Below are 26,144 nucleotides of genomic sequence, written 5' to 3'. Positions count from 1 at the left end.
GATTAATGTCTGTCTAGCCATTTTTGGCTTCCATACAACAGATGAACTCCAGCCTTTTAGCTCAGTCTGGCACATTTACAGTCATGTCTATGAATGCGCAGTGTCCCTGCTAAAAAAAAAAAACCCAACAACCTGTAAATAAATAAATACATAAATCCCAGCCTGAGCTGTACCTTGAGACAGAAAATGAAAAGATGTTTCATGTGGGACGCTGCCCAACCTTTTGTCATCTCCCATCTGGACTACTGCAACTCCCACCAAGCCAGGCTCGTAAAGTATTCTGTTCAGCAGCTACAAACCATCCAGAGCACTGCAGCCTGCCCTGTCTACAACCTCCCCAAGTTCTCCTTTGTCGCCTCCCCATGTGTCGCCCCCTCCCTCCTCCCTGGCTGCCGGTGGCTGTTCACATCAAATTCTAAATTCTGGTCCTGGCATTCAAGGCTCCTCGGGGAGTCACACGTGCATATCTGCAGGCTATGGTCTATCCGTACTCGCCAGCCTATGCTCTGCTACAACCGGCCACTTAGCCCTCCACTCCCTGCGGCGGCTACGTCATTGTTTCACCTGGCCTTGACTCTTCTTTCTATGGCTCCCCAATAGTGAAATGTCCTTCCCACTCCAGGCGGGACAGCACAATTACTCCATATCTTCTATTGTGAAAAAAAAAGCCTCTCTCCACTGAATATCCCCATTTCCCAAATCCTCACCCTGCACCTGCTATTTGGAAAGCATCCCATGTACCTGTTTACTCAGACTTCTCTATTCTTATTTTTAGCATATCTTTATCAGACATGATCACTTCAGGATCTCAGGAATATTTTGGTACCTGTTATCAGTCCACTAAGTCGCTTGCGATAACGGTATCACCTAATGGAATGAAAATGCTACACAAATTCATATTGACTTTGTTGTGCTACATCAAATGTGATTATTTTTCATGCATATATACAGATTTTTTTCCCACCTCACTGCATATACATATTACCTCTTCAATACAACAATAGCAGTGGGCTGAATGTCTGAAATCATCCTCTCCTTACAAATAATATGTCTTCAAACAGATTGAAATTCATATCACAGTGACTGAATCTAAACTAAATTTAGGTAGAAAACATACATGTGCCACAAAAGAATCAGTTATAGATTTATTTAAGCATATAGTTTATGATTTCACCCTTTGCTTGGGATTTTTGTTGCATCATAGTATACTCTGCCTAATCAAGATTTCAAATCAGTTTGTGTTTGTCTATATATATATATATATATGACGTACTCTTTTAAAAATCAGCCCAGCAGAAAGCTTTAAAGCCTTCTCTGTTTCAACAGCAACATGTCAAACAACACAATGGACTTATCCCTTTGAAAAAAACTTAAAAGGCATTTTTATAGTGGCTGAAATATGTTGCAGGCCTTTTCGAGTGTGTAAACAATGCAGAGATATTTCTCCAATAGTCAGTGAAAGTAAAACTTTCTCAAAGAAACTTCCCTCGGATTCTTTGACATCTCGGGTTTTGCTCCAATTATCTTCTATATATGGACACCTCAATATGAGCCTCTGTATGACAAGAGCTTTGTTTCCTCTCTGCTAATTTCTACAGTTTAGCTCACATCTGAGCTCATCTGTATACAGCCAGTTCAGAGTACATAAGAAGTAATCATAATTGCTGTAGGTTTGTCACAGTGCTTCTGGGTGGTTGCTTGGCCAAAACACAGTCCAAATGCAAAGATAAAAAACATCTTTTCTCAAGTATTCTACTTATGACTGACAGCATTATTGTCGTAATTTCAATGAATGTCAAAATTTCTACCAGACAATAGAAAATAGTTAAAGTATTCAGGATAGCAATTAGGATATGATAAAATAGGATCAGACAGTCATTGCAAGCCACAGGGAACATGCGAAAAACTGTAATTACTTTCTTTTAAGTTTTATTTGCCTTTCTTAACACACACAATTCACCAAATTAAAAGCTTTTTTGTCAGACTGACTCAAGAAGACAGACAGAAGATATAACACAACAACCACTGAGTTTCTGACCCATGTAGTCACGTCATTGCAGCGCTGTAGGCACGGACAATTAGACGGCTGAATCACACAGCGCATGGAAAGTGTGGAAACTTGTGACCCGTTTTTTTAACCTTTCTCCAAAGCGATCATACAAGTCTGAACGGTCACAGGCCAGGATGACTAGTCTCTTCTGGGCCTTCGTTTACGTTACATTTGCTGTTTTCCATATCCAACCATCCATGCATCCATACATACATCCAACCATCCATAAGTGCTGCATTTACTCAGTCACTACTTCCATTTTATGTGTGTGTGTTTGCAGTTACAAAAGTATGACATGAATCAAACAGATGTACTGAACGTGTATCTGGGGGAGTCTGTTGTTGTCGCTATATGTTTACGTGGTGACATAAGGACACAGAGAGGGCTCAGCTGGGAAGAGCTAATGTATACATTATGTGTGCATTAGGACACCTGGGGCACATACTGTACATACGCAGCCTCACATGTCTAAATGTATGAGTACTATACTTTCTGTCTTTGAGTCACATACACACACACACACACACACACACACACACACACATGCACATGCTTTGCTGCAGATACACTTGACTGCTGCTACAAGATATTTTAATCCTTTGATGATTCAGTTCTTTGACAATCGTTCTCTGTGTTCTCCGTGCGCGAATCCCTCAGTTCTTTATGAACTTTTTCTTGAATCGAAGTCAGCTGAAATGGCGTGTGAAAAGGTCAAAGAGTTACTGCTTCGATCCATACCATGTTACAGTACATCAGAGATGGCTGACATGGGAGCGGAATAAAGTTTTCATGGAGATACTTTTTAAAAATGCTGGTAGAGCTTAATAGATCATGAGTGGATCATTTGATCCAACAATGCAGTTTAGTTCACAGCTCCAAGGTCTTCAGGGAGGGCTGTCAGAAAAGTTTACTGAAACATCCGTTCCCATTCTGTGCATCCTGTGTGTGTGGCTGCAGTGTGTACGTACAGTAGGAGGGCTGAGTTTTGGAGACTTCCTTACAGATAGAATCAGAGAAACACATAGGAGGAGAGGAGAAAAGGACAGCGTAACGGAATGAGGAGAGAGAAGAGGGGAAGGACAGCTGATATTTTAATCATGTGGGTTGGTTGTTCTGCAGAGCCCAGCTCTATTTAAAGCCCGGCAGCATCTGCTCAGTACCCCTGTGTTTTCAAGCACTAAGGGAAACACATACACACACTCACAAACTGCAAGCTCTCTCTGCCCTTCAGCAGTATTTATGGTTACTCTGCACTGTCATAATTCTAGTTTTACAGTTTGATGGAACCACCAGATGTGGAGCGAGCAGGCGAGTACAGTTACGCACGCCTGTATTACACTGATATGTCCTCCGATATAAAAAAATATGACCTAATTGTGTGCCTTTGTCTGTGTGTTGCAGTAACAGCACATCAGGAGGTTCTTACATTAAGCAGTGCTGCAAGGGTTTCTGCATTGACATTCTGAAGAAGATAGCGAGGAACGTCAAGTTCACGTATGACCTCTACCTGGTCACGAATGGAAAACACGGCAAGAAGATCAACAATGTGTGGAACGGCATGGTTGGAGAGGTACGTACAGCCTGTCTGTCCCTTACTCCAACACCATATCGATATGTCCATCTGACTCCCCGTGTAATTATTTGGAAATATTTAGTTAGAACAGAAGATTGATACCACTCTAATGTTTGTGGAGTAAATATTAAGCTACAGCCAGCAGCCAATTAGCCCAGCTTAGCATAAAGTCTGGAAAGAGGGGGAAACAGCTCAAATAGATCTGTGTGGTTGAACGTAAATCCACCCACCAGCATCTCTATAGCTTGCTAATATCCTCTATAGCTTACTAATATCATGTTGTGTCTTACAGCTAAAGCTTCCAGTCTTTACACTAGGCTTTGTTAACTGGCTGTTGCCTGTTGCTTCATATTTACTGAGCAGATATGAGAGTGGTATGGATCCTCTTATCTAAGTATAAGAAAGAAAGCAAATATACTTGTGCAGTATTTGTTATTACTAATAATGTAAAAAGGCATATTAGCAACAAATGGGAAATATATGCTGTTTGTTTTCACCCCCTAATACTACCCACAGGAATATTTCCTAAATTAGTGCCCCCACCAGTTACAGTAGCCAGGGTTTCCCACACATTCATTTATTTATGGCAGGCTGCCACTATTAAAACATCTGCAGCCAATTTTTTTTGGGCTGGATCGTTCATTAGGAGTGCTATTTTAACATGTATTCTGTTTGGTTATTTATCACGTACAAAGGGCAGAGACATCGCAGCAGAACGTCGGGCACATTGAAAATGAAACTTATCAGGTCATTCTGCTGGGTCCAAGTTTGTTTTCACCCACAAACAGCTGCTCCTATCATCCAGCGATTTCATCTGATAAGCTGTGAATGGATTGACAGATCAATTATCCACCATGCAAGTGACAAACTGCTGCGGAGAAAAAAAAAAACAAGTGTTGCCGGCACTGCTTTCAAGGACCCACAAAATTTTCCAAATTTAGAAATAGGGGACATATAGAAACAAACGGACACCCAAGCATTTCAGATAAAAGTGTCAAGGTAAGTCAATCAGAGGCAGAGTTTGGTGGACCATGCATTCACCATACCAAAACAAAAATTGGCTACCAGGTTAGGTTTAGGAAAAGAATCAAGGCTGCTTTGTCATGTTGTGTACTAATTGTAATATGATATTGTGATGTGATGTTAAGTACGTAAATACACAGTGTAGTACGGAAAACACTGACTTTTGGTTTTGCATGAGACACAAACAGCAGTCTCCTGGGTCAAAGTTCTGTATTTATTTCACCCATCCATCCACCCTGACTGCCTCTGGTCCGGTACACAGACTTAATCAGTCTTTATACTACACCACCTTACTTCCTCCTTTGCTCTCGTTATTATTTAGCAGCCTTTAAAGGTCACCGACTAACAATAAATGTAAAAAAAAGTTTGTAATATGCTGCTTTTGCAAACCATGGATGTATAAAGAGAACTTGACACAGCATTTTAGAAGAGCCCCGTTCATTCCCATTAAAGTTGCTCAATGGTGCATGAGGTCAAAAAAGTTACACTTCCAGGGTATAAAGTTAACCGTGTCTTCCGCATTGTTGGCCCCATAGAGCAAGCACTCAACAGACTTTTTTGCTGGCCGAGAGGCTTATTTCCAGTTTAACCCTTTTTAACTTCAATGGGGAAAAAAATTATTAAATCGTGCTGGCTGTCCAGACTTAAGAAATGTTATCAGACCAAATGCATTAAATACCTATTGTAAATTAAGTAATTTGGGTTGTGAAAAAATGTATCCATTGATTTACAGACATCACTTTCTCAATGTAAGTCTATGGTAAAAGTCATTTTGGGCCGCATGGTATCACTTGATGGACCTGGAAGTTGTAATTTCACTGTTTGGCTACTGAAAATTAGCTTAAAAGCCCAGTGCACTTCCCCGGGACCTTGTATAAACAACCTGTGGGGTCGTTTTGGCGAGGACAGTTTCCACTGATATATCATTCAGTTGCATAATGCCACCTGTCATTTATTTTTTACTTGGATTTGCCATGAAATCTAATTATTACAGGATAAGGCTTGTGTCATTCTGTACATTTTTTATCATTTGCAAATACCATAAAAGTTCCCTACCTTCCCACTCAGCTTCAAGCCCATGAGATCCTTATAGAGAAGTATTTTTTGTTTTTTTGGTTTTTTCAATTAACTGCAACCAGCAGCTCTATGGCTCGCTCTGTTGGTTCGTTGGTCATCTACAAATATTTCCCCAGCCTTTGATGGCCATGGTTTCTGCCCTTGGAGGCTAAAATTTGGCACGGAGGACGCAGCTATTGCGAATTCACACTTGTTAGACAACAATGGAGGTCTGTGGTACAGAGCAATAAGCTTAATCAGGCTTAAGATACAGAGGCAATACTTATTAGAAGAATCAATTTATCGTTGGTTTTGTCTTTTTTAATGGGATTTGTTGACTTTTAAGAAAATTGTGGACTATAGCCAGACTTATCCTTTAAAGCTACAATCTGTGAGCCAATTATAAACAAAGGAGTCGCCCCAGCACCAAACCTCAACACGCGGGACTGGAAGCAGCTTTAAAAGATCACTTTTAAATGAACTGACAGATCTTTTAATACACACTGTGACACTAGACCGCAATATGTGAGATCCAATATTTTCTGATGCTGTAAAATGTTTGTTTATATTGTTGATGCTTGTGAGTAGAAAAGGTTTATGTCTTCAAATACAGTCACTTGGGAGGCACCACAAAGAGCTAATTTGTCATCATACCTGTAATTTATATGGTTATTCTTGTTGAGGCTTTAAATTTCATACAATCAACTATTTAAGAGCACAGATCAAGCAGCTCTTCACCAGGAGCAAGATACCTTGAGGCTCACTTGATTGCTATCATTTACCTTTCCTGAAAATGATTTATTTATCATAGATTACATTAAAGCTAAGTGCTGTCATAGTAAAACTCCCTAAAGGTTGAAAGTGACACGTAAAACATCTGATAATGGAAGCTGACAATATGATCCAGAGATTGCAGTAATGTTTATAGGAGCAGACCGCTGCGAGCCTTTAGACAATTAAATCTGAAAAAAACGTAACATTTTGCTACATACTTAAAAGGACATCTTTATGTTCGCAATCTCCATCTGTCAGAATACATTCAGACACCCAGAAATGGTGGCACAATGAAAAAGACAGCTGTATTTTTACTTTTCATCTGATATGGCTGAAAATGCCCTCCAACTATAGCTGACATTCTGAGCTCATACCCTCAGTCACTGTGATATTTCACATCCAAAATAAAAAGGAGGAACATATCAAAGACGAAATTGTATGATGTTGTCCAAACATTCACAGAGCTCACTGTGTTTATTTCTGTCAGTGACGGTAGTGAGTCATGCATCCGCTGTAACTATTCTGTTCTCCGTCTACCAGGTGGTGTATAAGAAGGCGGTGATGGCGGTCGGCTCATTGACCATCAACGAGGAGAGGTCAGAGGTCATTGACTTCTCCGTGCCCTTTGTGGAGACTGGCATCAGCGTCATGGTGTCACGTAGCAATGGGACCGTCTCTCCGTCTGCCTTCCTCGGTAAATCCATCTTTTTGTCCTCCCTTATTTTTTCTTCTTTCTCACCATCCGTCCCCCAGCGAGCCGACAACTGGGAGTGAAGAAAAAGGGAGGTGCTTACATGTTGGCAAAATCCTGCACATAAAATGGAATATTTTATTCAGACAGTATATGCTGGCCAAATTCCACTTGTACTCTGACTTTATCTGGGCCTCAACACCCTAAGCACATTAATATTTCTAGCAGAGCGGAGGAAGCGGAGTGTGCCAGCTGTTTTTTGAAAAGTCAGCTCAGACAAAGCATTCTTGATACCATCCTCCTCCTCTTCTTCTTCTCTCCTCTTCCTCCTGCACCTCCTCCTCCTCCTCCAGTTGTTCAGATGACTAGAAACTGAAGCGCTCCTCTGTGCTCGCCTAATGTCTTGTATTGTCATTGGAGCGAGACGGGGAGCGAGGGGATGTATTGGACCATGCATGTGTTGGTCCCTGTGTATCAAGCCATGTGTCAGTATGCGTGTGTGTGTCTAAAGGGAGGAGAAAAAAAAAGTGTGTGTGATACTGCACGAATATATTAGGGTGTTCGAATCAGGACTGTGTGGAGAATGAATGTGCTCTGGCCGCATGTATGTGAATGCTTTGTGTGTGTATTTATATGAAAGCTCATTGTATGCATGTGTGTGTGAGTGTGTGTTGAGCCTGGGCCAGGGTATCAGTGACGGTTCAGTATCTCTCGCACTCATATTAGAGGCACCTCAGTGCACAATCTCTCAGGGTTGGCTAACCCTGGCAGTCACATACTTAGACATACAGTGACACACACACACACACCACACACATACGATTTGTCTGGGTTTCGGCGTCTCTGGCACTCATCCCGCTCTCTGAACTCCTGCCCTGCTACACACCAAACACATGCAGACTCACACTCGCTCGCACACACATGCACAGATCACACACAAATAGATCACATACACATGCCCACAGCAGGGCACATCAGATCACTCGGAGTTTGATTCCTCTCTCTCCCCCCTGTGTGTCTCCCTCTCTCTCTCTGTCTCTCTCTCCCCCCTTTCCTCTACCATCTCTCCCCCGCCCCAGGCCTCTCCCTCTCTCAGCTCTCATCCAAGGGAATAATGAGAAATATGGAAATGTGCTCCGTCAAACTCTCTGTGACTAACTCTCCCTCTCCTCTCCTCCCCTCCCTCCTCTCTCACTCCGTCTGTCTCCCTTTCTCTCTCTCTCTCTTCACTATCATCTTTTCCTCGCTTTATCTCCCCCTCGTGCCTGTTCTCTTTCTTCACGTCTCCTCCTTTATTTTCTCCGAGCGTCTCTGTCTCCTCTTTCTCTCCATCCCTCACTTTTTATGTATCTCCTGCTCCTCCACTCTGTCTCGTGTACTCGATTTCTCTTTAACTCTCTCTCCCCCTCTCTCCCTCCCTCTCTCCCTCCTCTCAGAGCCCTTCAGTGCATCAGTTTGGGTGATGATGTTTGTGATGCTGCTCATTGTCACAGCCATCGCTGTCTTCCTCTTTGAGTTTGTCAGTCCGCTGGGCTTCAACCGCAACTTGGCCCAAGGCAAAGGTAGGCTTACACACACACAATCAGGAATATCACACCAATCGTTTCTCCCAGGAGCAAGAATCACAGATCCAAGCTTCCCCTGGAGCCAAAGAAGTGACCTATTATTACTCTGACTTTAGACAGTTCACTTAATGTTACAGAGCACTAACAATCCTCTCCCAAAGCTAGTCACAGCATCAAAAATGTGAACCTGGAGCTGTCCCTGCTGATTGTGAATTAGAAATTTATGTTGTGATCACACAAAATTACATTTCAGATTAATTTGACATTTAAACGACCTAAAGGCCGATCCAGCTGTTGCAACTAATTTGTGTTTTTATATCGATTTTCCTTAAGTTAAGCTAAAAAAAAGTCTAGTTTGCTAATTCTTCATTTTATGCACTTTTTGAACAGCAAATGTGGGACTTAGGGTTCAGTGGTTATTTAAGTAAATACACAATACTTGCATTCAAAGTTGTATATCCCTCACGTAAGCCAATTTTTTTAAAAAAGTCCCTCCCCAGTGCTTTTTTAAAAAAATGCCTTATCCATTTTGCACCGCCTCATGAATAACGAGTAGTCCCTCACTTTAACCACCAAGACAGCTGCTTGTATTAACAGGTGTGAAACACTATTCCTTGAGTTTAACATTGCACATCAAAACATAAATGTTATCATGTTAGCCTAATGTTACTTTTGTCAGTATTGACATGCTACAAAACTGTTAGCTTGGTTGGATTCTTCATCAATCTTCAAGACTTCAATCGTCCAGTTCATTTTAAGCATGAACACCAAAGTAGCCTATATTTAATTCAAATTCATAAACTAGTTTCACGCCTTCCTTCACTGTGATTTATCGGGTATACTTATTTTTGTTACCTTGCTGGCATCAGGATAAAAGTGTCCCTCAGCTTTTCTGTGTTTTTCACACCGGGACATCCCCTGAAGTACAACATGCACTACCAGCTGCAGCCACAGTTCTGTTCTTTCGATATACAGATTCACAACACTGCTGTCTTCCTAAGTCATAATTTACCGCTCAAAGTGGAGAATTGCTCAGGGATAAAGAAAAAGGCCGGGCCAGGCGATGCTCATAGTGCCAAATCCATGAACACTGCTAAACAACAACAGTGATGACAGTTGACTGTACGTTACCTCAACCATGCCGTCTGATATCAGTGGTAACTGCTGTATGAGGGAGGGATGTCAGCTTAAGTTAATTTTGCTTTCATAAGGCTGACACTTCTATTTAATTTTTAAGGAATAAATACATTTAAAAAAAACAAACCCGGTCTCCCACTAAATTGATCAGCTGAGTTCGCGGCTTCATATGCATGCAGAACCCCTTCAGCATTGTTAACTATGTTAGCATCACTATTCGTTCTGAAACTGCTAATAGTGGTAACAGAGCTAACAGTGATAGTCAGCAACGCTTAAGGGGTTTATTGTTCAAAACTGAGCTGCTTAGCGTCTCCGGGGCGAGCTGGGGCACGCTGGGTGGAGAGCGGTGGATGGGCATAATCTTTCCAGAGCAAAGCTGTGGGGTCGGGACAGTGTTACTCATGGCGCTGGCTGAATGACCTACACCGTTAGCTAGCTCCCACCAGACCCGGGTGGGTGATGGTAAATTGTTGACAGTCCTAGTATGAGCGCAGTGCATAGTGGCAGAGATGAGCTAGCCAGTGGGGTGCACACATGCAATTACATGCACGCACGGCCAGATCCCCTTACTGCAACAAACCACACAGGAGCTTGGATGACAACACACACACACAGACGCCATTACTCCTCTATATCTTTATCTTTACAAAGCAAATAGTGGTTTTCTGCTGTATTAATGCTCTTAATGTCGCATACAGGACTTCAAAGGTTAAGGTTTGTGGCTTTGACTCGCTAATAGTAAAGGTCAATCTTCTTGGCCAAAATAAGTTTTGGTCTTCACTCATTAATCACACTCGTAAACCCTGTCGTCCACAATGACTGTTGCAAAACTTGTGAGCTGTAGGCATAAATAAAAAGCCAATAACACTGTCACATTATATTTACAATGTCACCCCTTTGGAGGAAGCATGATGCCCTCAAACGGCATCATAAAAACTTTTCTTTTGGACTTTTCTTTTCTGCAATTAAAAAGATGGTGATATGCATGGCACTTTGCAAGAAGTAAAACCTCTGTAAAGATGTTTTTCAGCTTTTTTTTCAGATGCTGGCAGGCAAAGTAAGGCAGAGGAATTTTAGGGAAAAATACAATAATATATATTGTAATGTACACTACATCATTACATGGTTGGCAGATGAAAATGTGGATTCACCTAGACAGTGATGGAAGAAGTATTCAGTACTAATACAACACCGTAAAAATATTCTGTTAAAACAAAAGTTCTGCATTTAAAAAATGTACCCAAGTAAAAGTTAGTCAGTATACTCAGGAAAAATGCAGGAAAATCTAAAAAAAAGATTTTTTTTTTTTTTTAAAAAAAAAAAAGGAAAAGACACCCCCAAAACTAGAAAATATTTTTTAAATTATACAAAACAAACAACCCAAATCCCCCATATTATAAATAAATAGATAAATTCAATTAAACACCAAAAAACTAATTTTTAATGGAAAAATACATCCCCAAAACTCAAAATTATTTTTAAAAAGGGAAAAATACAAAAGTCAAGATGGCAACTCAAAAATGTATTTAAAAAAAATAAAAATGATTTAATGTTTATCAAAATCTTTTTTTTAAGGCTGTAAAGTAACTAAAGCTGTCAGGTAAGTGTAGTGAAGTAAAAATTAAAATATTCCCCTCTGAAATGTGGTGAGTAAAAGTATAAAGTAGCATTAAAAGAAAAAATAAATGTAATGTAATGTACAATGTGTAATGTACAAGTACCTCAAATTTGTACTTAAGTACTTGAGTAAATGTACTTACATTCCACCACTGCACCTGGATTTACCTGCCTTTGCCTTTCTTGGTTCTTTAGCACAAGCTGTAAACTAATTTACACTTTCCCTTTTAATTTTCACGCTCTGCTCCCCTGCCTGTGTCCTTTAGACCCACATGGTCCGTCATTCACCATCGGTAAGGCCATATGGCTGCTGTGGGGTCTGGTGTTCAACAACTCCGTACCCGTGCAGAACCCAAAGGGCACCACCAGTAAGTTCATCGTCTCGGTGTGGGCCTTCTTTGCCGTCATCTTCTTGGCCTCCTACACTGCCAACCTGGCCGCCTTTATGATCCAGGAAGAGTTTGTGGACCAAGTCACTGGACTGTCTGACAAGAAGGTGCGATGACACACATATGGACGCACAGAAACGCACACACACATGCACACACAGAAGAAACTAAACACATTCACAGTCAGGGTTGCTCTTGTAATGGATGCCAGCCCTGCGGCCAGACAGGACTCTCCAGGGAGTGCCCTTGGGCTTCAACAGCCCAAACCCTCTGGCCGTAGCTGTCACCACACTAACACTGCCAGCACAGCAGACCCAGGGGCACGCACACACACTCACACACACATACATGAGCTGCATAGATCAAAGACGTGTGTGTTTGTGTGTGTGTGTGTGCGTGTGTGTGTGTGTGTATAGTTTGCAGAGACTGGCAGTGTCAGCAGAACCCCAGCCAGTCTTACGCTAGACTGGACACACAATGATGATGACTGATGAGTCCACTCCACTGTCTCTCCTTCCTCCTTTCTCCTCTGTCTCTTCTTGTCACTCTCCTTCCTCCTCTCTCCTCTCTCTGTGCGTCTCTCCGTCACTTTAACACTATTGCTCTCACTCTCTCACTCAGACTCCTTTTCTTCGCCTCCCCTCTCTCTTCTTGCTGTCTCTTCCTCCTGCTCTTCGTCTTTTAGTTTATTTGTTTTTATTTTTTTCTCCTTTTGTACCCCTGTCTCCTCCTTTCAGTTCCCTCTTTAAACAATCTGTCTCTCTTATCCCCTCTTTGTCTCCCTGCAGTTCCAGAGTCCGTACTCCTATTCCCCTCCGTTTCGCTTCGGGACAGTTCCTAACGGCAGCACCGAGCGCAACATCAGGAAGAACTATCCAGATATGCATCAGTACATGACCAAATACCATCAGACTGGCGTCATGGATGCGCTGGTCAGCCTCAAGACTGGGTACGGTAATCTTGTCAAGTCAACTCGTGTCAAGTTGAGATTTATTGTACCTGAGAGGCTAATTCTGTTTGCAGACAGCATGTATGCATAAGGAGTGAAAACAAACAAAAAAGGACGTTGCATCACACAGAATCTCGGCCCCATGGGGCTCAACACTAGCTCATGCTAAAACGCTGCAGAAACTGTGCTCAGTGTTTCTGTCACTGACAGTAAAAAGCAGACGCTGTCTTGCAAGTGCTCATTATTTAGTCTTGTTGCTGCTGGAAAGAGGAAAGAGGGAGCTGCCAAAACAGGGAGAGTGTAATTTGTTCTGGAGTTTGCTACCTTTATTCTCCCTCTTAAACACACACTAATGGTGGGATGGCTGCAGTGCTTTTATTTGTTCATTAGTTTTGTGTGCTTTGATCTTTTGGGTATTTTCTCCAAATGTAATTTTACATTTTGCTCTTCCTTCTCTGCAATTACTTCATTGATACTGCATATCAAATAGATAAGGTTTGTTTCTCATACCTCATATATTAGGTTTTGTTTATACACCATCAGAACTGTATAATTAATGTGCTCAGCAGAATCATCAGTGTTTAATGCAGTTCTTCAGCAAAATTGGCTGTTTAGGCCGAAAACATGCTCTATACTTTAATGAATGTACAGCATATTGTTTTCATATGCTGTGTGTACTTAAATGAATTAAATTCTCTTTGCAGTTTTACAACAACAGATACTCAATGGCTGCATTTAACATATGCCCTTTGGTGAATAGTTTAATTCAAAGTGTTTAATATTTATGCATACATCTCGAACATGGGGCGCCTCAAGGGGATTGATTAGCACCAGGGTGTATTCATTGGATTATATAAAACCATTTTTTTGCTGATGAAGAAGTTATCAAAAGGGTCCTGCTGTTCTATAGGGTGGTGATATCGGCTCCTTGTTACATTGTGTTTGGTTAACAGTCATACATCACGCTTCTGTTTCTGCTGAGCTCAGATGTATCGGGCCCACACTGGGGGATTGTGACGTCAGGTACAAATTGAGGCCCCTTAGTTTGAATTCAGCTTGTCATGTCAGAATAATGACCGAACCAGCGAGTAAAAGATTATAGCTCGGTGCCAACAAAGACACCCTCGTGCGTGTGAATATTTACTGTAACAGCGTGCGCACCGGACAATACTCTCAGTCACAGAGTCCAAATCTGATCTGCGTGAGAATTCCAGCTCCAAGAAAAGAGTGTTGTGAGTAATCCGACTGGTTTGTTTATGGATCTGAGGAACATTGCTACTGGCACAACACTGTATGTACATTAGGCTCAGTGGTGAAGACTCCGCAGTGTGGTGGTCTTTGTTGTTAAAGCCTGACGGATCAAATTTCACAGTCTTCTGACATGAACACAAGCCCCAAATACGTTAAATTCTTGTTTATATTATGTGGAATTAATAAGCTTTTCAATTGAAATGTATTATTGTTTTTTTTAAGAAATATAGAGACAAAGACAGAAAAACATGTCCTTTTTTTATGCATTAACTTGTGCCCACCATGGGTATATTAAAAGAACTAGAGAAAGTGTGAAAGGGCCATGTGAAGCCAAACTGGTTCAACTGCACAGTGTAAAATTATCGAGATGATTTGCTCGGTTTCCACACTGCGACCTTTAGAGCAGGTGCACTAGAGACTTGCGCAAAGTGGGCTCCTTCTGGTTTAGCACTCCGCTAACTAGAATGGGAATACAATGATCCATCTGTACGGCTCTTCTAGACGTTCCACATGTTACCGGCCCACACGACTAAATCCCAAGAGTAAAATGAGTCATTTCGCGGGTGCTGCAACACTAAAAAAATGTATCCACTGATATACAGACGTCTGTTTCACCATGTTAGTCAATGGGCTGCATCATGTGACACTGTAATTCCACTATGAAAAACTGGCTTCAAAGCCACTTCCTGGAGGCTTGGTGCCCACCAGTTACTATTATTATTTATTAATCTACAGCTCTTTGGTCAACTCTGTTGTTTTTAAATGTGCATTATAAAAAAATTTGGATTGGATTGGCGTTAAAAGCCCCGCAATATGCAACCCTTTTAAGCAGTGGTTCCACACCTCTTAAACATGTGAGCAATCACCACTTGTGACCCTCAGTCACAGGTGATGGTCTCAAAAGATGAATTGTGTGAAGTTCAGAGTGATTTTCCTCCCCTGAGATTATTCCAGTCAAACATTTTTAGAAGTAAGAAAAAAGCTAAATATTACAGAAATGTCTGGGGAAAAACAATTTCTTTTTCCTTAACTCATCTTGTGACCCCTTAGCTGTATCAGTGTGCTTTAAAAGAATAGTTTGACATTTGGGAAAATACTCTTACATGCTTTCTTGCAGAGAGTTAGATGAGAAGATTGATACCACTCTCAGACATCAGAGTGATATTAATCTTCTCATCTAACTCTTAACACGAAAGCAAATAAGCATATTTCTGAAAGCTATGTCTGAAGATAAGGCGGTCTGAAAGATGTCCTTGTTACAGAACAAAGTGTAAAAAATTACAGTCTGGGGTGGGGGGGGCAGGACTATTTGTCAGACTTTTTGGAGTCTCTGCTCTTAAACCTCTCAGCAAGAAAGTAAAAAAGCATACATCATAAAATGTAGAACTTTTCCTCAAAAGCATATCCATGTCCACCCATGACTGTTTGCCTCTGTTGGGTATGTTGTTACTTGTAAGCAGTTCATTCAAAAAATACTCAAACTGAATAGTTTTTAGAGACAGACGGGGCTGTATCACGCTGATTCTGCTTTGCTCCATGGTTGTCGTGGAGACAAGAAACACTTGACAAAGGCGTGATCTATGGAGGTGTCAATCAAATGTGACCTGCCAAGCCCACATAGTCTGGAGGAATGATATTATCCTCAAAATGAGCTGTTTTGAACTAGGTTTTCTAGTAGTTGGGAACATATTTTCACTCAGATTTTTTATAAATACTTAATTAGACACTCAACTTATATAATATGTGCATTCTTACTATTTCAAGCCACGTTTCCAGAGACTTTAAAGGCCACAAGTATATTTAAACCCTTTGAACTATGAGGAAATTGGTGCTGTTTTATTTTTTTTTTTCAAAACATTAGAAAAAAGACAATGAGCAACTTGCTAAAAATTGCTCAAACTGCGAGAAGTTAGTTCAAAACTACTTTTTAAAAATCCTGGAAAAAATTTAAGCCTATTTATAGTAATGTCATAATTACATATTTAAGTTGACGTTACAGAATTTTTATCACAATGTAAATTGTGATTTTTCAAATTTTTATCGATGAAGAAAATACATTTGTGGATTTTGTTGTTTGTGCAGCCATCTTACCGATAATTTCGCACCTGGTTTAAAGTGTATCTCTGAAAACCCCTTTTTTAGATTTCTTTATAACCCTCCATTCTGACAAGAATTTAGCCGCCTTCCCCTCAGTGTGAACATGCAAAATGGAGGTAAAGCGCTCTGTGCTAGGAGCCCTCTACATACCTGGTATACTAGCCCTGGCCACCAGCGTATGAATGTGTGTGTGTGATGGGTGAATGATGCTTGTGTTGTAAAGTGCTTTGGTGGTCACTATGAAAGCGCTATCCCATATAAATGCAGTCCATTTACCATGTAGGCAAAAACATTCAGAATATAGTATATCAGGAAAGAGAAGAAATAAAACTACATTTGTGTGGAAGAAATATTTCTATGTACTGTATTTTCTTTCATGTTTCAGTATCACAACCCGTCAGATTTATCAAACACAGACTAGATAGTAAACCCAGAACGTGTGGTTCTCTTACAGAAAGCTGGATGCTTTCATTTACGACGCTGCGGTGCTGAACTACATGGCGGGCCGAGACGACGGCTGTAAGCTGGTCACCATCGGCAGCGGTTACATCTTTGCCACCACAGGTTATGGTATCGCCCTGCAGAAAGGATCCTACTGGAAACGCCTGGTTGATCTCGCCATACTGGGCATCATAGGAGATGGTGAGGCGCTTGCACGCGTTCACATTCTGCTTCGTCTCAGTCACGCTGTTGAAGTTTGTGTCTCAGATGTTCCAGGCCTTTAGTGTTATTACAGTTGTGCCATTGCTCAGCTTTTCCTCCTTCCTCCCCCTCCCCCAACACTCTCCCTCTCTCCTCCCTCCCTCTGTCAGAAAGCTATCAGGGGCTAGTCTTAACACACCATTTCATCATCATTACTGTGTGTGTGTGTGCGTGTATCTGCGTGTGTGTGTGTGTGTGTGTTTGCGCGCGCGCCCACTGTGTCCTGTTATGTTTACTCCTCCAGATTGTTCTGTATAATAAGCTGTGAGATGGTGCGAATGGAAGAAAGAGAATGAGCCAGACAGAAATCAAACTGCTGAAACCACTAAAGCGCTTCGCTTCACACCCGGCCTTTTTATTCAGGGCAAACACCCGCGTGCGCATGCGACACCCAAACACACTCGGTCTGATAATAATTCCTCCCATCTTTCCTTATCATTCCATCACTATCAATTCTTCTCCCTCCTCCTACATCCCCTTTTTCACTCCACCTCCTGTCTCCTTTCCATTACCATCTATTTACCACTTCACTTCTCTTCCCTCCTCCCCTCTCCTCTCCATCTTTCCCCGTAATGATACGCCCGTTTTCCCACAACACCTTTGACACACATCCGCTCGCTCTCTTTTTCTCCCTCCCTCCTTATATTCCTTTTCTTTCATTCCTACCTGCTGCCATCTCAAACTTTCACTTTACCCTTCTCTCTTTCCAACAGGTGAGATGGAGGAGCTGGAGGCCCAGTGGCTGACTGGGATCTGCCACAATGAGAAAAATGAGGTCATGTCCAGTCAGCTGGACATAGACAATATGGCGGGAGTCTTCTACATGCTGGCCACAGCCATGGGTCTCTCTATCCTCACCTTCATCTCTGAGCACCTTTTCTACTGGAGGCTGAGATACTGCTTCACTGGTGTCTGCACTGGGAGGCCGGGTCTGCTCTTCACCATCAGCAGGGTGAGGAGGTGGAGATGTCTTCACAGCAGGAACTCAACCTGCATTTTGACAGCATGTCCAGGTTTTGTCCTCTCTCAGGGTTCCCGTGGATCCTTAAAAACTCTTTAAAGGCACTGAATTCAGTCATCTAAAATTTAAGGCCTTAATTGGTAATAAAAGTACTTAGATTAATCTTTCAAATGTCTTAAAAATGCTCAGACATGGGAAGCAGGATTTTATTAATCTTCTATTTCTGATTTTGCATTGTAAAATCTTAAAAAAGAAATTTGGAACATCTTTTTTTGTGAAATAACTTAAAAAAGTTAGAGACATAAAATCGTCAAGAAAACCAGCCAAAAATACCAGGTGTTTCCCACTTCAGTTGGCAAACCCAATGGATACATTAATGATAATGTAATATGCTTATAGTCTTCCATGTGTTCCACTGGGGGTTTTTTTTAACATTTGACATAAATAATTTAACTTTTTCACTGGACAAAAAAAAACATGTTTTATGTTACAATAAACATTTCAACAAAATTAAATTGTCCTTCTTTAATGTTGGATATTAGAACATTTGTCTTAAACTTCCTTCCTTGTGGCATTAAAAAAGTCTTAAAAAGTCTAAAATTTAATTTACCTTAAGCTGCAGGAACCTTTCTTTGCGTTTGAGTTTGTACCTTCAGATGTGTCCATGAATTTGCACTGTTGAACGCCGCTTGCTGATCAAACTCCATCCTCAAGAGTGCAGCAACTGATGAAGAGCATTGATTGGGACTGTTAGAAAGCACTGGTTGTTGCAATATCAATATCAGCACTCCAGATGGAAATTTCTTGTTAAGTTATTGATGTTCAAACAGCAAAGCCGACGTGCAGATTACTCCTAAAGAGTATGAAATAAAGAGAGGGCGTGCTAAACACAAAGAGAAAAAGCAAGAGAAACAAAACTTCACTGTGTTTGCAAATTGTCTCCATCCAGTTTCAGACTGAAGCAGAAAACTGACAGAAAAAAAAAAACCCTCACACATTATTGCGACTTTGAAGACAGCTGTCGAGCCTTTGTGGTGTTTAACAACATCAATTCAAACATCACACAGTAAATTACAAAAATGATTACTCTGCTGTCTCTCTTGTTGTGTGCAAAAATTGCATCTCAAACAAAGCAGGCTAATTTGCCTAATCTTCACGGTCCCTCAGATGCGCCGAAAAATGCAAACGGGGACGCAAAAACAGGACTTTTAGTTGCCTAAAATGTGTCTGAAACATGATTGTTTTAGTTAAGAGAAAATCTGTGGCTGTGTGTGTGCCTGTGTGTGTGTATTTGTGACTCATATGTCTGAAACACACAATATTTACGGTTAAATGCACAGAAGGTGTCTGGGTGTGTATGTGTGTGATAAAAGAGGAAAGAAGGGGATAGTGTGATTATAGAGTCCAGCTGAGGCAGAGATGAATTTACGGCTCCGCATGTGGACAGCATGGATAGAGGAATCAAACCGCTAAGAGGATGATGTGAACACACACTCATATAGACACACACACACACAAAGCTCTCTCCCCATCTCTCTCTCACCCACACACACACACACACACACACACTAGTCTGGTCTAACAAAGTTAAAAATGGTAACATATGCAGGTGGAGGTGAGGTGAGGGACGGACTTGACCACACATAGGCAGACACACACACACCTAAATATACGCACACAAAATAGAAATGGGCACATCCAGACAGACCATTCTTTCATTATTCATATGTCATGTCTCTGTGTTAGGCAGGGCTTTTATTCCAGACGAGCAGCATTTCACACATTAAATGTTTTACAAAAAGAGTGCGATGTCTCTGTGTGTGTGTGTGTGTGTGTCGGTGTGTGTGTGTCGGTGTGTGCATGCCGTTAGAGCAGTGATGCTGGAGGTTAAGTGGCTCCAGGAAGAACATCTCCTTGCACTCAAAGGCCCCCTCCAGTGACATCATCACCTAAATTTAATTTTCTAGGCACCTCTGAAAGCAGTTCATCTAAAAAAGTGGCGATTATCTCTCCCTGCCACATTACAAAACAAAATGAGGTTAAGGTTTGCAGTAAACGTACCGCAGAAAAGGATGCAGAGGTCTCCCTTAATTTACCGTGCAAGGAAATTAATCTTGTGCATGTTTGAACTTTTTTCTTGTGAAGTCATTGGGTTGGGAATTAACTCTTTTATTATCTCTGTTATCTCTCCCCTCCTTGTCCTCTCCTCTCCTCTCCTCTCCTCTCCCCTCCTCTCCTCTCCTCTCAGGGTATATGGAGCTGTATCCATGGTGTTCATATAGACATGAAGAAAAAGAATCCTGAGCTGGACTTTAGTCCTCAAGCCAACATGCTGCATCTGCTCAAGTCTGCCAAGTCCATGGCTTTGTCTTCTCCCAAACGCAACACTGTTCTCTTGCAGCCCAGCATCCTAGATGTAATGACTGGAAAAGGTACCATAACTCACAGCTTATATTTAAAGGGACAGTTCACCCCCAAATTAAAGATACATATTTTCCCTCCTACCTGTAGCGCTGTTTATCAATCTAGATTGTTTTGATGTGAGTTGCCAAACGTTGGAGATATCGGCCGTAGTGATGATGCTTACCAATTTGCTTTCTTACCGATATAACGGAACTAGTTGGCACTCAGCTTGTGGTGCTCAAAGCACCAAAAAGATACAAAACTAAACAGCAATGTCTCTTTCCAAAAGTCATGACCCAGTTACTAAAGATAATCCACACCAAAGAAGACCCAGCAACCATCACAGTGCAGAAGGATGCATCACGGGTGAGAGGCTCGAGCTCATGACAGTATAAGATTTAGACATTAATGGTGCCCCCCTCGGCTCGGCTGTAACCATAGACTGTATAAAATAATGGAAGAAGCTACCATGATGTCACCCACTAATTTGTAGACTCTTGTTAAAGCCTCAGAATTTCGGCCATCGCCATCTTGGCTTTTTGGAACCAGAAGTTGCAATGTTTGGTCAAGAGGCTGAAGCTGGCTGGAGCCTTACTAAAATGTTAACAGGTGAATCATATAATTTGTCATGAACAGGGAAATTAGCTATTGTGACCAAAACCTTTTTTGTGCCATGCTTTGTGTTTATTTCTGATGTAAAGCTTGACATTTTAACATGTGGATTGACTCGCTTCCGGCGCCAGCCCCACGTGGCCATAAGAGGAACTACAGTTGTCACGCTGGCTTTATTTTTTAGCCCTGGAGGTTGTCACTTGTCTATAACATGAGCTAGCTCTGTGGTGTAAGCTGAGCTAGCAGCAGATGCACGCGTCTTTCTGTGATGTGATACAGTTGGCAGCTTAAGTTTGGAAGAAAGAAAATAATTTCTACATGAAACTGCTCACAGTGGATTATCTTGAGTAACTTCAGTATGATTTCTGAGAAGAGACATTGCTATTGAGTTTTTCAAATGTAATTTTTTTGACTCTTTGAGCTTCACAAGCCAAATGCCATCTAGTTCCATTATATTGGAGAAAATGGCAGGCTTATCTACAGCTGGTATTTTCAACGCTTGACAACCTGCAAATAAATATAAATATGTAAATAGCTCTCCAGGTAATAGGAAAAATATGTATATTTGATTTTGGGGTGAACTGTCCTTTTAACACGATATTTGTACTGTATATTTTACCTCCTCTCAGAGCAGGTAAACACAGCACCTATGATGACATTGCTTGCACGTACAAAGGTTACTTTGCCTTTTCTATACAGCTTATGTATGCAGATTTAAAGGTGACTCTTTTCACCTTGTTGTGGACTCCGACTGTAATCGAACTGACCGTCATCTATAAGCTCGCTTCATGATTAGAAACACATTAGACGGCACACACAGCGTGCCAGGGCAGGAGATAATGTATCAGCTAACTGGCTGAGCATCCATCCAAACATCCATCTATTGTATCTGCTGTCTGAGGTGCATCTCTCCTTGTCTCCTAGGTAACTCACTCCATAGTCTGCCCCCGAAGGGTCCTGGTCTCTATAGCAACGCTGCTGGTCCGCACAGTTTCTTGTCATTGTCCGGACGACACAAAAACCTCCTTAACAATGCTGCACCATTTCCAGTGCAACCAAAAGCCCCTCCTCTTCAGACCAGCCCCAACAAGCCTCAGCTGTCAATCACCAACGACAACGGCAAGACCCGCCTCGCCGGGCCGGGCCTCGCTGCTGTTCCACAGGGCTCCAAACCTCGAGCCCTGTGGAAGAAAAGTGTGGAGACATTGAAGACCCAGCCGTCTGTCGTATCCCCCGGCCCGAGCCCCACCCCAGCATCTGGACCTGGACCTCCACCGATGAAGAGCCAGCGGTACCTGCCTGAAGAGCCGCCCCACTCTGACATCTCAGAGTGCTCCAGCCGGCCGCCATCACACAAAGATTCTGATTCCATGGCGGCGAGGGGCGGATTCAAGCCGATCAATCAGCTGAGGAAGAGGGGAGGGGGAGGAGGAGGTGGTGGTGGAGGAGGAGGAGGGAGGAGGAGGAGGAGGGGGAGGTGGTGGAGGCGGAGGGTCCAAGATCTACTCCATTGACTCAGACCAGGCCAGTCTCCAGTCGGCTCCCCCCTACCAGCGAGACAGCCAGGGGGGAGGTGACGACAACACCTCCCCCCTGACCTGTTTCCACCTAACAGCACATACTCACACACTCACTCGCTCTCCCACCAGACGGACGCACCCATTTTGCAGCTGAGTGCCACCCTGCTGCACCACAGTCACAGCGCAGAGGCCGACCTGCACTCCCTGAAGGACAAGAAATACAGCACCTACACACACAGCAGGTAGAAAACGAACACCACGACTGTGTTTAAGTGCTTTTACTGTTTTTTGTGTGTGTGTGCGTGTGTGTGTGTGTATAATCAGCATCATCCTCTCTCCTTGCAGTGTGAAGGACAAAGCTGGAGGTTCGTTCGATGCTCCGGGTGCAGGACAGGGAACGCAAAGCGCCAGGCCCGGCCACTGTCGCTCCTGCCTCACCAAGCTGAGCGGCTACTCTGGCCTTTACACCGTCCGCTCGCCGCAGGCTCGCTGCGACGCCTGCGCCCACCTGGGAAACCTGTACGACATCAGCGAAGACCACCTGCACTCGCACTACACCCACACACACACTCACCCACACAGCGGGGACATGTTTACACACTACCTTCCCCAGAGCGAGCTGGGCATGGTGGGCGAAGGGGACGGGCTAGTCAGCCACTTCGAGCCCTCCCCTTCCTCTCCGTCTCCTCTCCCCACCCCCTCGTCGGCCCAGCACCTTCAGCTGAGTCGTCAGCACTCCTACGAGAACGTGCTTCCGGACGGCGTTCCTGAGCGGCAGACGCAGCTGCACACCCACCTGCGGGGGCTGAGCCTGCCTGACAGAGATAGGGATAGAGAGCTGACCCTGGACGAGGGCGCCTATGCTAATGTTCTCACAATGCGCTCTGATCGTCCGTTTAGCAGCCGCAGCCCGCCTTCTCCGTCGCCCTCCCACCACCACAGTCTGGACGCGCCTATGCCCCTCCCCCGACGCTCAAAAAGCCTCTTCCCCGACCGCCCGTCCCACAACCCTTTCCTCCAGTCAGCTCCTGGCACAACACAACGAGATCCCTCCCCGCAGGCTGTCACACGCATGCCGCAGAGAAGTTCTGCCCACGAGCTCTATAAGCAGCGAATGCCTCTGTCGCTTACCCTCGGCAACCATGGCAACCATCACAGCAACCAGCATGGTGGCCTTGTTGACCAACAGGTGTTCTACCCTCAGCAGGAGCCCCCCGTGGTGGCCTACATGGTCCCGCCGGCCGCCTCTCAGCCAATGAGCTATGTGACAGCGCCGCGAGCCTCGAGCGCAGGCGGCAACAGGCCCCGGCTCTACCGCCGCATGCCCAGCATCGAGTCTGACGTCTGAGAGTCACACGCAACACACTTACTCTCACCGAAACATACTAACACACACGCATGCAAGACAGAGGTGTGTGTGACCGGACCAGGCAGCTCTGATTCTAAGCACATACACAGAAAAACACACACGCACACGCAGACACACACGCAGGTGGAAGACGGGAAGGTCTGCTCCGGACTAAAAGGTTAATGGTGATGCCGAGTAAATAAATCATTGTTTCTTTATCACACCCTCTATAGGGCAGGGTTGGGGCCACAGGGACACCTGGAGGCACAATACGAGATAAAGAGTGTGTGTGAGTGTCAGTGTGTGTACTAGCCTCAAGCTGTGGGCACCGAGGCACAAACTGACAGTACGTCTGACAAGACAGATCGAATTCCCGGTGGAATGAGCGGGACACTGTACACGGAGTCTAACGCCAACAGTGGGATGTGACGGCAGATGTGTTTGGAAGACGAGCCGACTTGTCCCGCCCTCTCACCAGCCTCTTGGAGATGAAGGGGACCCACCGAAGAAACCCCTTTCTATCTGAGATTACACACACGCGCACACACACACACAATTCAGCTTAACACACCCGCCCCTCTCCAGGACTCTCCTGTTGCACTATGATTTCTACAGTCAACCCGTATGTTGTCTGAGCCTCCAAACTGCACTGCCAGCATGGCTTAAAGAGTAGTAAACTACACTAGAGTAATCTTGACTTGAATGGAGAATCTCTATCTTTGTAATAGACTAGACCGGGTGGCGGGCGGCTGGTCAGGACGCAGGTCCGAGAATCAGCTCCTGCACGCAGATGTACAAGCACTCGAACACACACACGCACACTGTGTTTGTATTTACAGGAGGGGAGACTTAAAAACTACCGACTGTTCGTTATCGTTGATGTCAGTTAATTGAACATTCCAAAAAGTGGACCAAACGTGGCCGCCAGTAAAAGCCTATCAGGACGAGAGTGTGTGTTCTAGTGTTTCTAGATCTAGAGACAAACAGTATAGCATCCTTGCTTCCTCTCTTAGCTAGCCTTCAGGTCATACTGCATGCTTCCTACTGCCCTGTGTTACAGTTAAACTCCTATACAGGGTCATATATGCACACACACGCACACACATATATGCACACACACGCACACGCACATACGCAGTAGTCTAGGATAGTAGTTTAGGGTGGGTGTGTGTGTCGAAGCTACGAGATAGCTTCTCTTTGTGCACTTTGTAGATTTTATACCCTGCCACCTAACACAAGACGTTTGACCAAAAACACTTTTATACTGAAAAATATGAATATTCTCAATCATTCGCTGGATAGATGTTTTCTTTTCTCTTATTTCTCTTTGACATTGGGTTTTAGGGCACCGTTAAGTTTCCATTGTGAGGTCAGAAGTTTTACAGTGTTAGATAATGGGTACAGCATCATACAGTATACACAACAACGACTCTTAATCTTTCTCTTCTTATTTTTTAAACTGTGCTCATCCCTCCTTCTAGCCTTCCCTTCTTCCTTCATCCGCTTTTGTTTCTTAATTACTCCTTTGTCTTTTTCTGCCTTCCTTGCTTCCTTCTATTATAGAGTAGATTGAGTATCAGAAGAATAAAGTTCAGTCGTGGTGTTTAAAACTCAACATATCGTTGGAGATCACTTTATATCAGTAGTCGTAAGAATTCCTCAAATTCAACACCGGCTCTCTCGTAGGATTCAGTGCTGTTTTTTTTTCCTAATAGGTTTTTATGTTGAACAAAAAGAACTCGAGGCCCTTTCTTTTTTTTTCTTTTTTCTTTTTTTTAAATAAATGGTTCCGTAGTGAATTTAGAGGCTGAGTGCATCACTGTTGCAGATTTACTCATCAAATTAATACTCCTGGACGAGCGTCAGAGCGGCTGGTACTTGTGTGGCTCTCTGTTGGCGAGAACACGGCGCTGTGTTTCAGCACAGAGAGTCACGTGGCAAAGCAGAGAGTTTGCAAAGTGACTCGTTACAGAGGCAACACGCACACACACACACACACACACACACACACACACACACTCGACGAGCTGGCAATGTGTGTATGAGTGTTGTAGAAATCCATAATCTACTGAGTAAGGGCATTGATTTTTGAGCACAAGGATTTTGATGGAAAAAAGACTTGATATCCCATTAGCTGAACATCTGTCTCTATTCTCTTTCATTCTATTCTCTCTCGCTCTCTCTCTCACACACACACACACACACACACACACACACACACACACACATATATCTATATATATTGGCTGCAAAGAACGCAAGACAGTCTGATCAAAAAAACGCACCTTTTGAACGGTGAGTGCTGCCCCATTTTTTTGGTAATCTTAACAGGTTTGGTGTGTGAGTTATATGCACAATATCAGGTTGCAATATTATACTTCTGTACAGAGAAATCTTTGTTTTAAATGTTAGAAACTGATTTCATT

At 43.1% G+C, this 26,144-nt stretch overlaps 1 protein-coding gene across 1 annotated transcript in view; it reads left to right on the top strand.

Annotated features, from left to right (window-relative positions):
* The window catches only part of grin2ab (glutamate receptor, ionotropic, N-methyl D-aspartate 2A, b), a 121,208-nt gene extending 97,300 nt beyond the window's left edge, over positions 1 to 23,908 (top strand). The window contains 12 exon segments of the mRNA XM_042485228.1: positions 3,452 to 3,620; positions 7,017 to 7,170; positions 8,604 to 8,729; positions 11,753 to 11,982; positions 12,664 to 12,824; positions 16,627 to 16,814; positions 17,588 to 17,826; positions 20,084 to 20,267; positions 21,775 to 22,270; positions 22,272 to 22,435; positions 22,438 to 22,612; positions 22,716 to 23,908. Coding sequence (XP_042341162.1) covers positions 3,452 to 3,620; positions 7,017 to 7,170; positions 8,604 to 8,729; positions 11,753 to 11,982; positions 12,664 to 12,824; positions 16,627 to 16,814; positions 17,588 to 17,826; positions 20,084 to 20,267; positions 21,775 to 22,270; positions 22,272 to 22,435; positions 22,438 to 22,612; positions 22,716 to 23,718 — 3,289 coding nt within the window. The 3' untranslated portion in view covers positions 23,719 to 23,908.
* Positions 23,909 to 26,144: the final 2,236 nt, after the last annotated feature.

Source organism: Plectropomus leopardus, chromosome 4 (genome assembly GCF_008729295.1).
Source record: "Plectropomus leopardus isolate mb chromosome 4, YSFRI_Pleo_2.0, whole genome shotgun sequence".
In the NCBI taxonomy this organism is placed as follows: domain Eukaryota; kingdom Metazoa; phylum Chordata; class Actinopteri; order Perciformes; family Serranidae; genus Plectropomus; species Plectropomus leopardus.
This window is presented reverse-complemented; position numbering and strand designations above follow the sequence as displayed.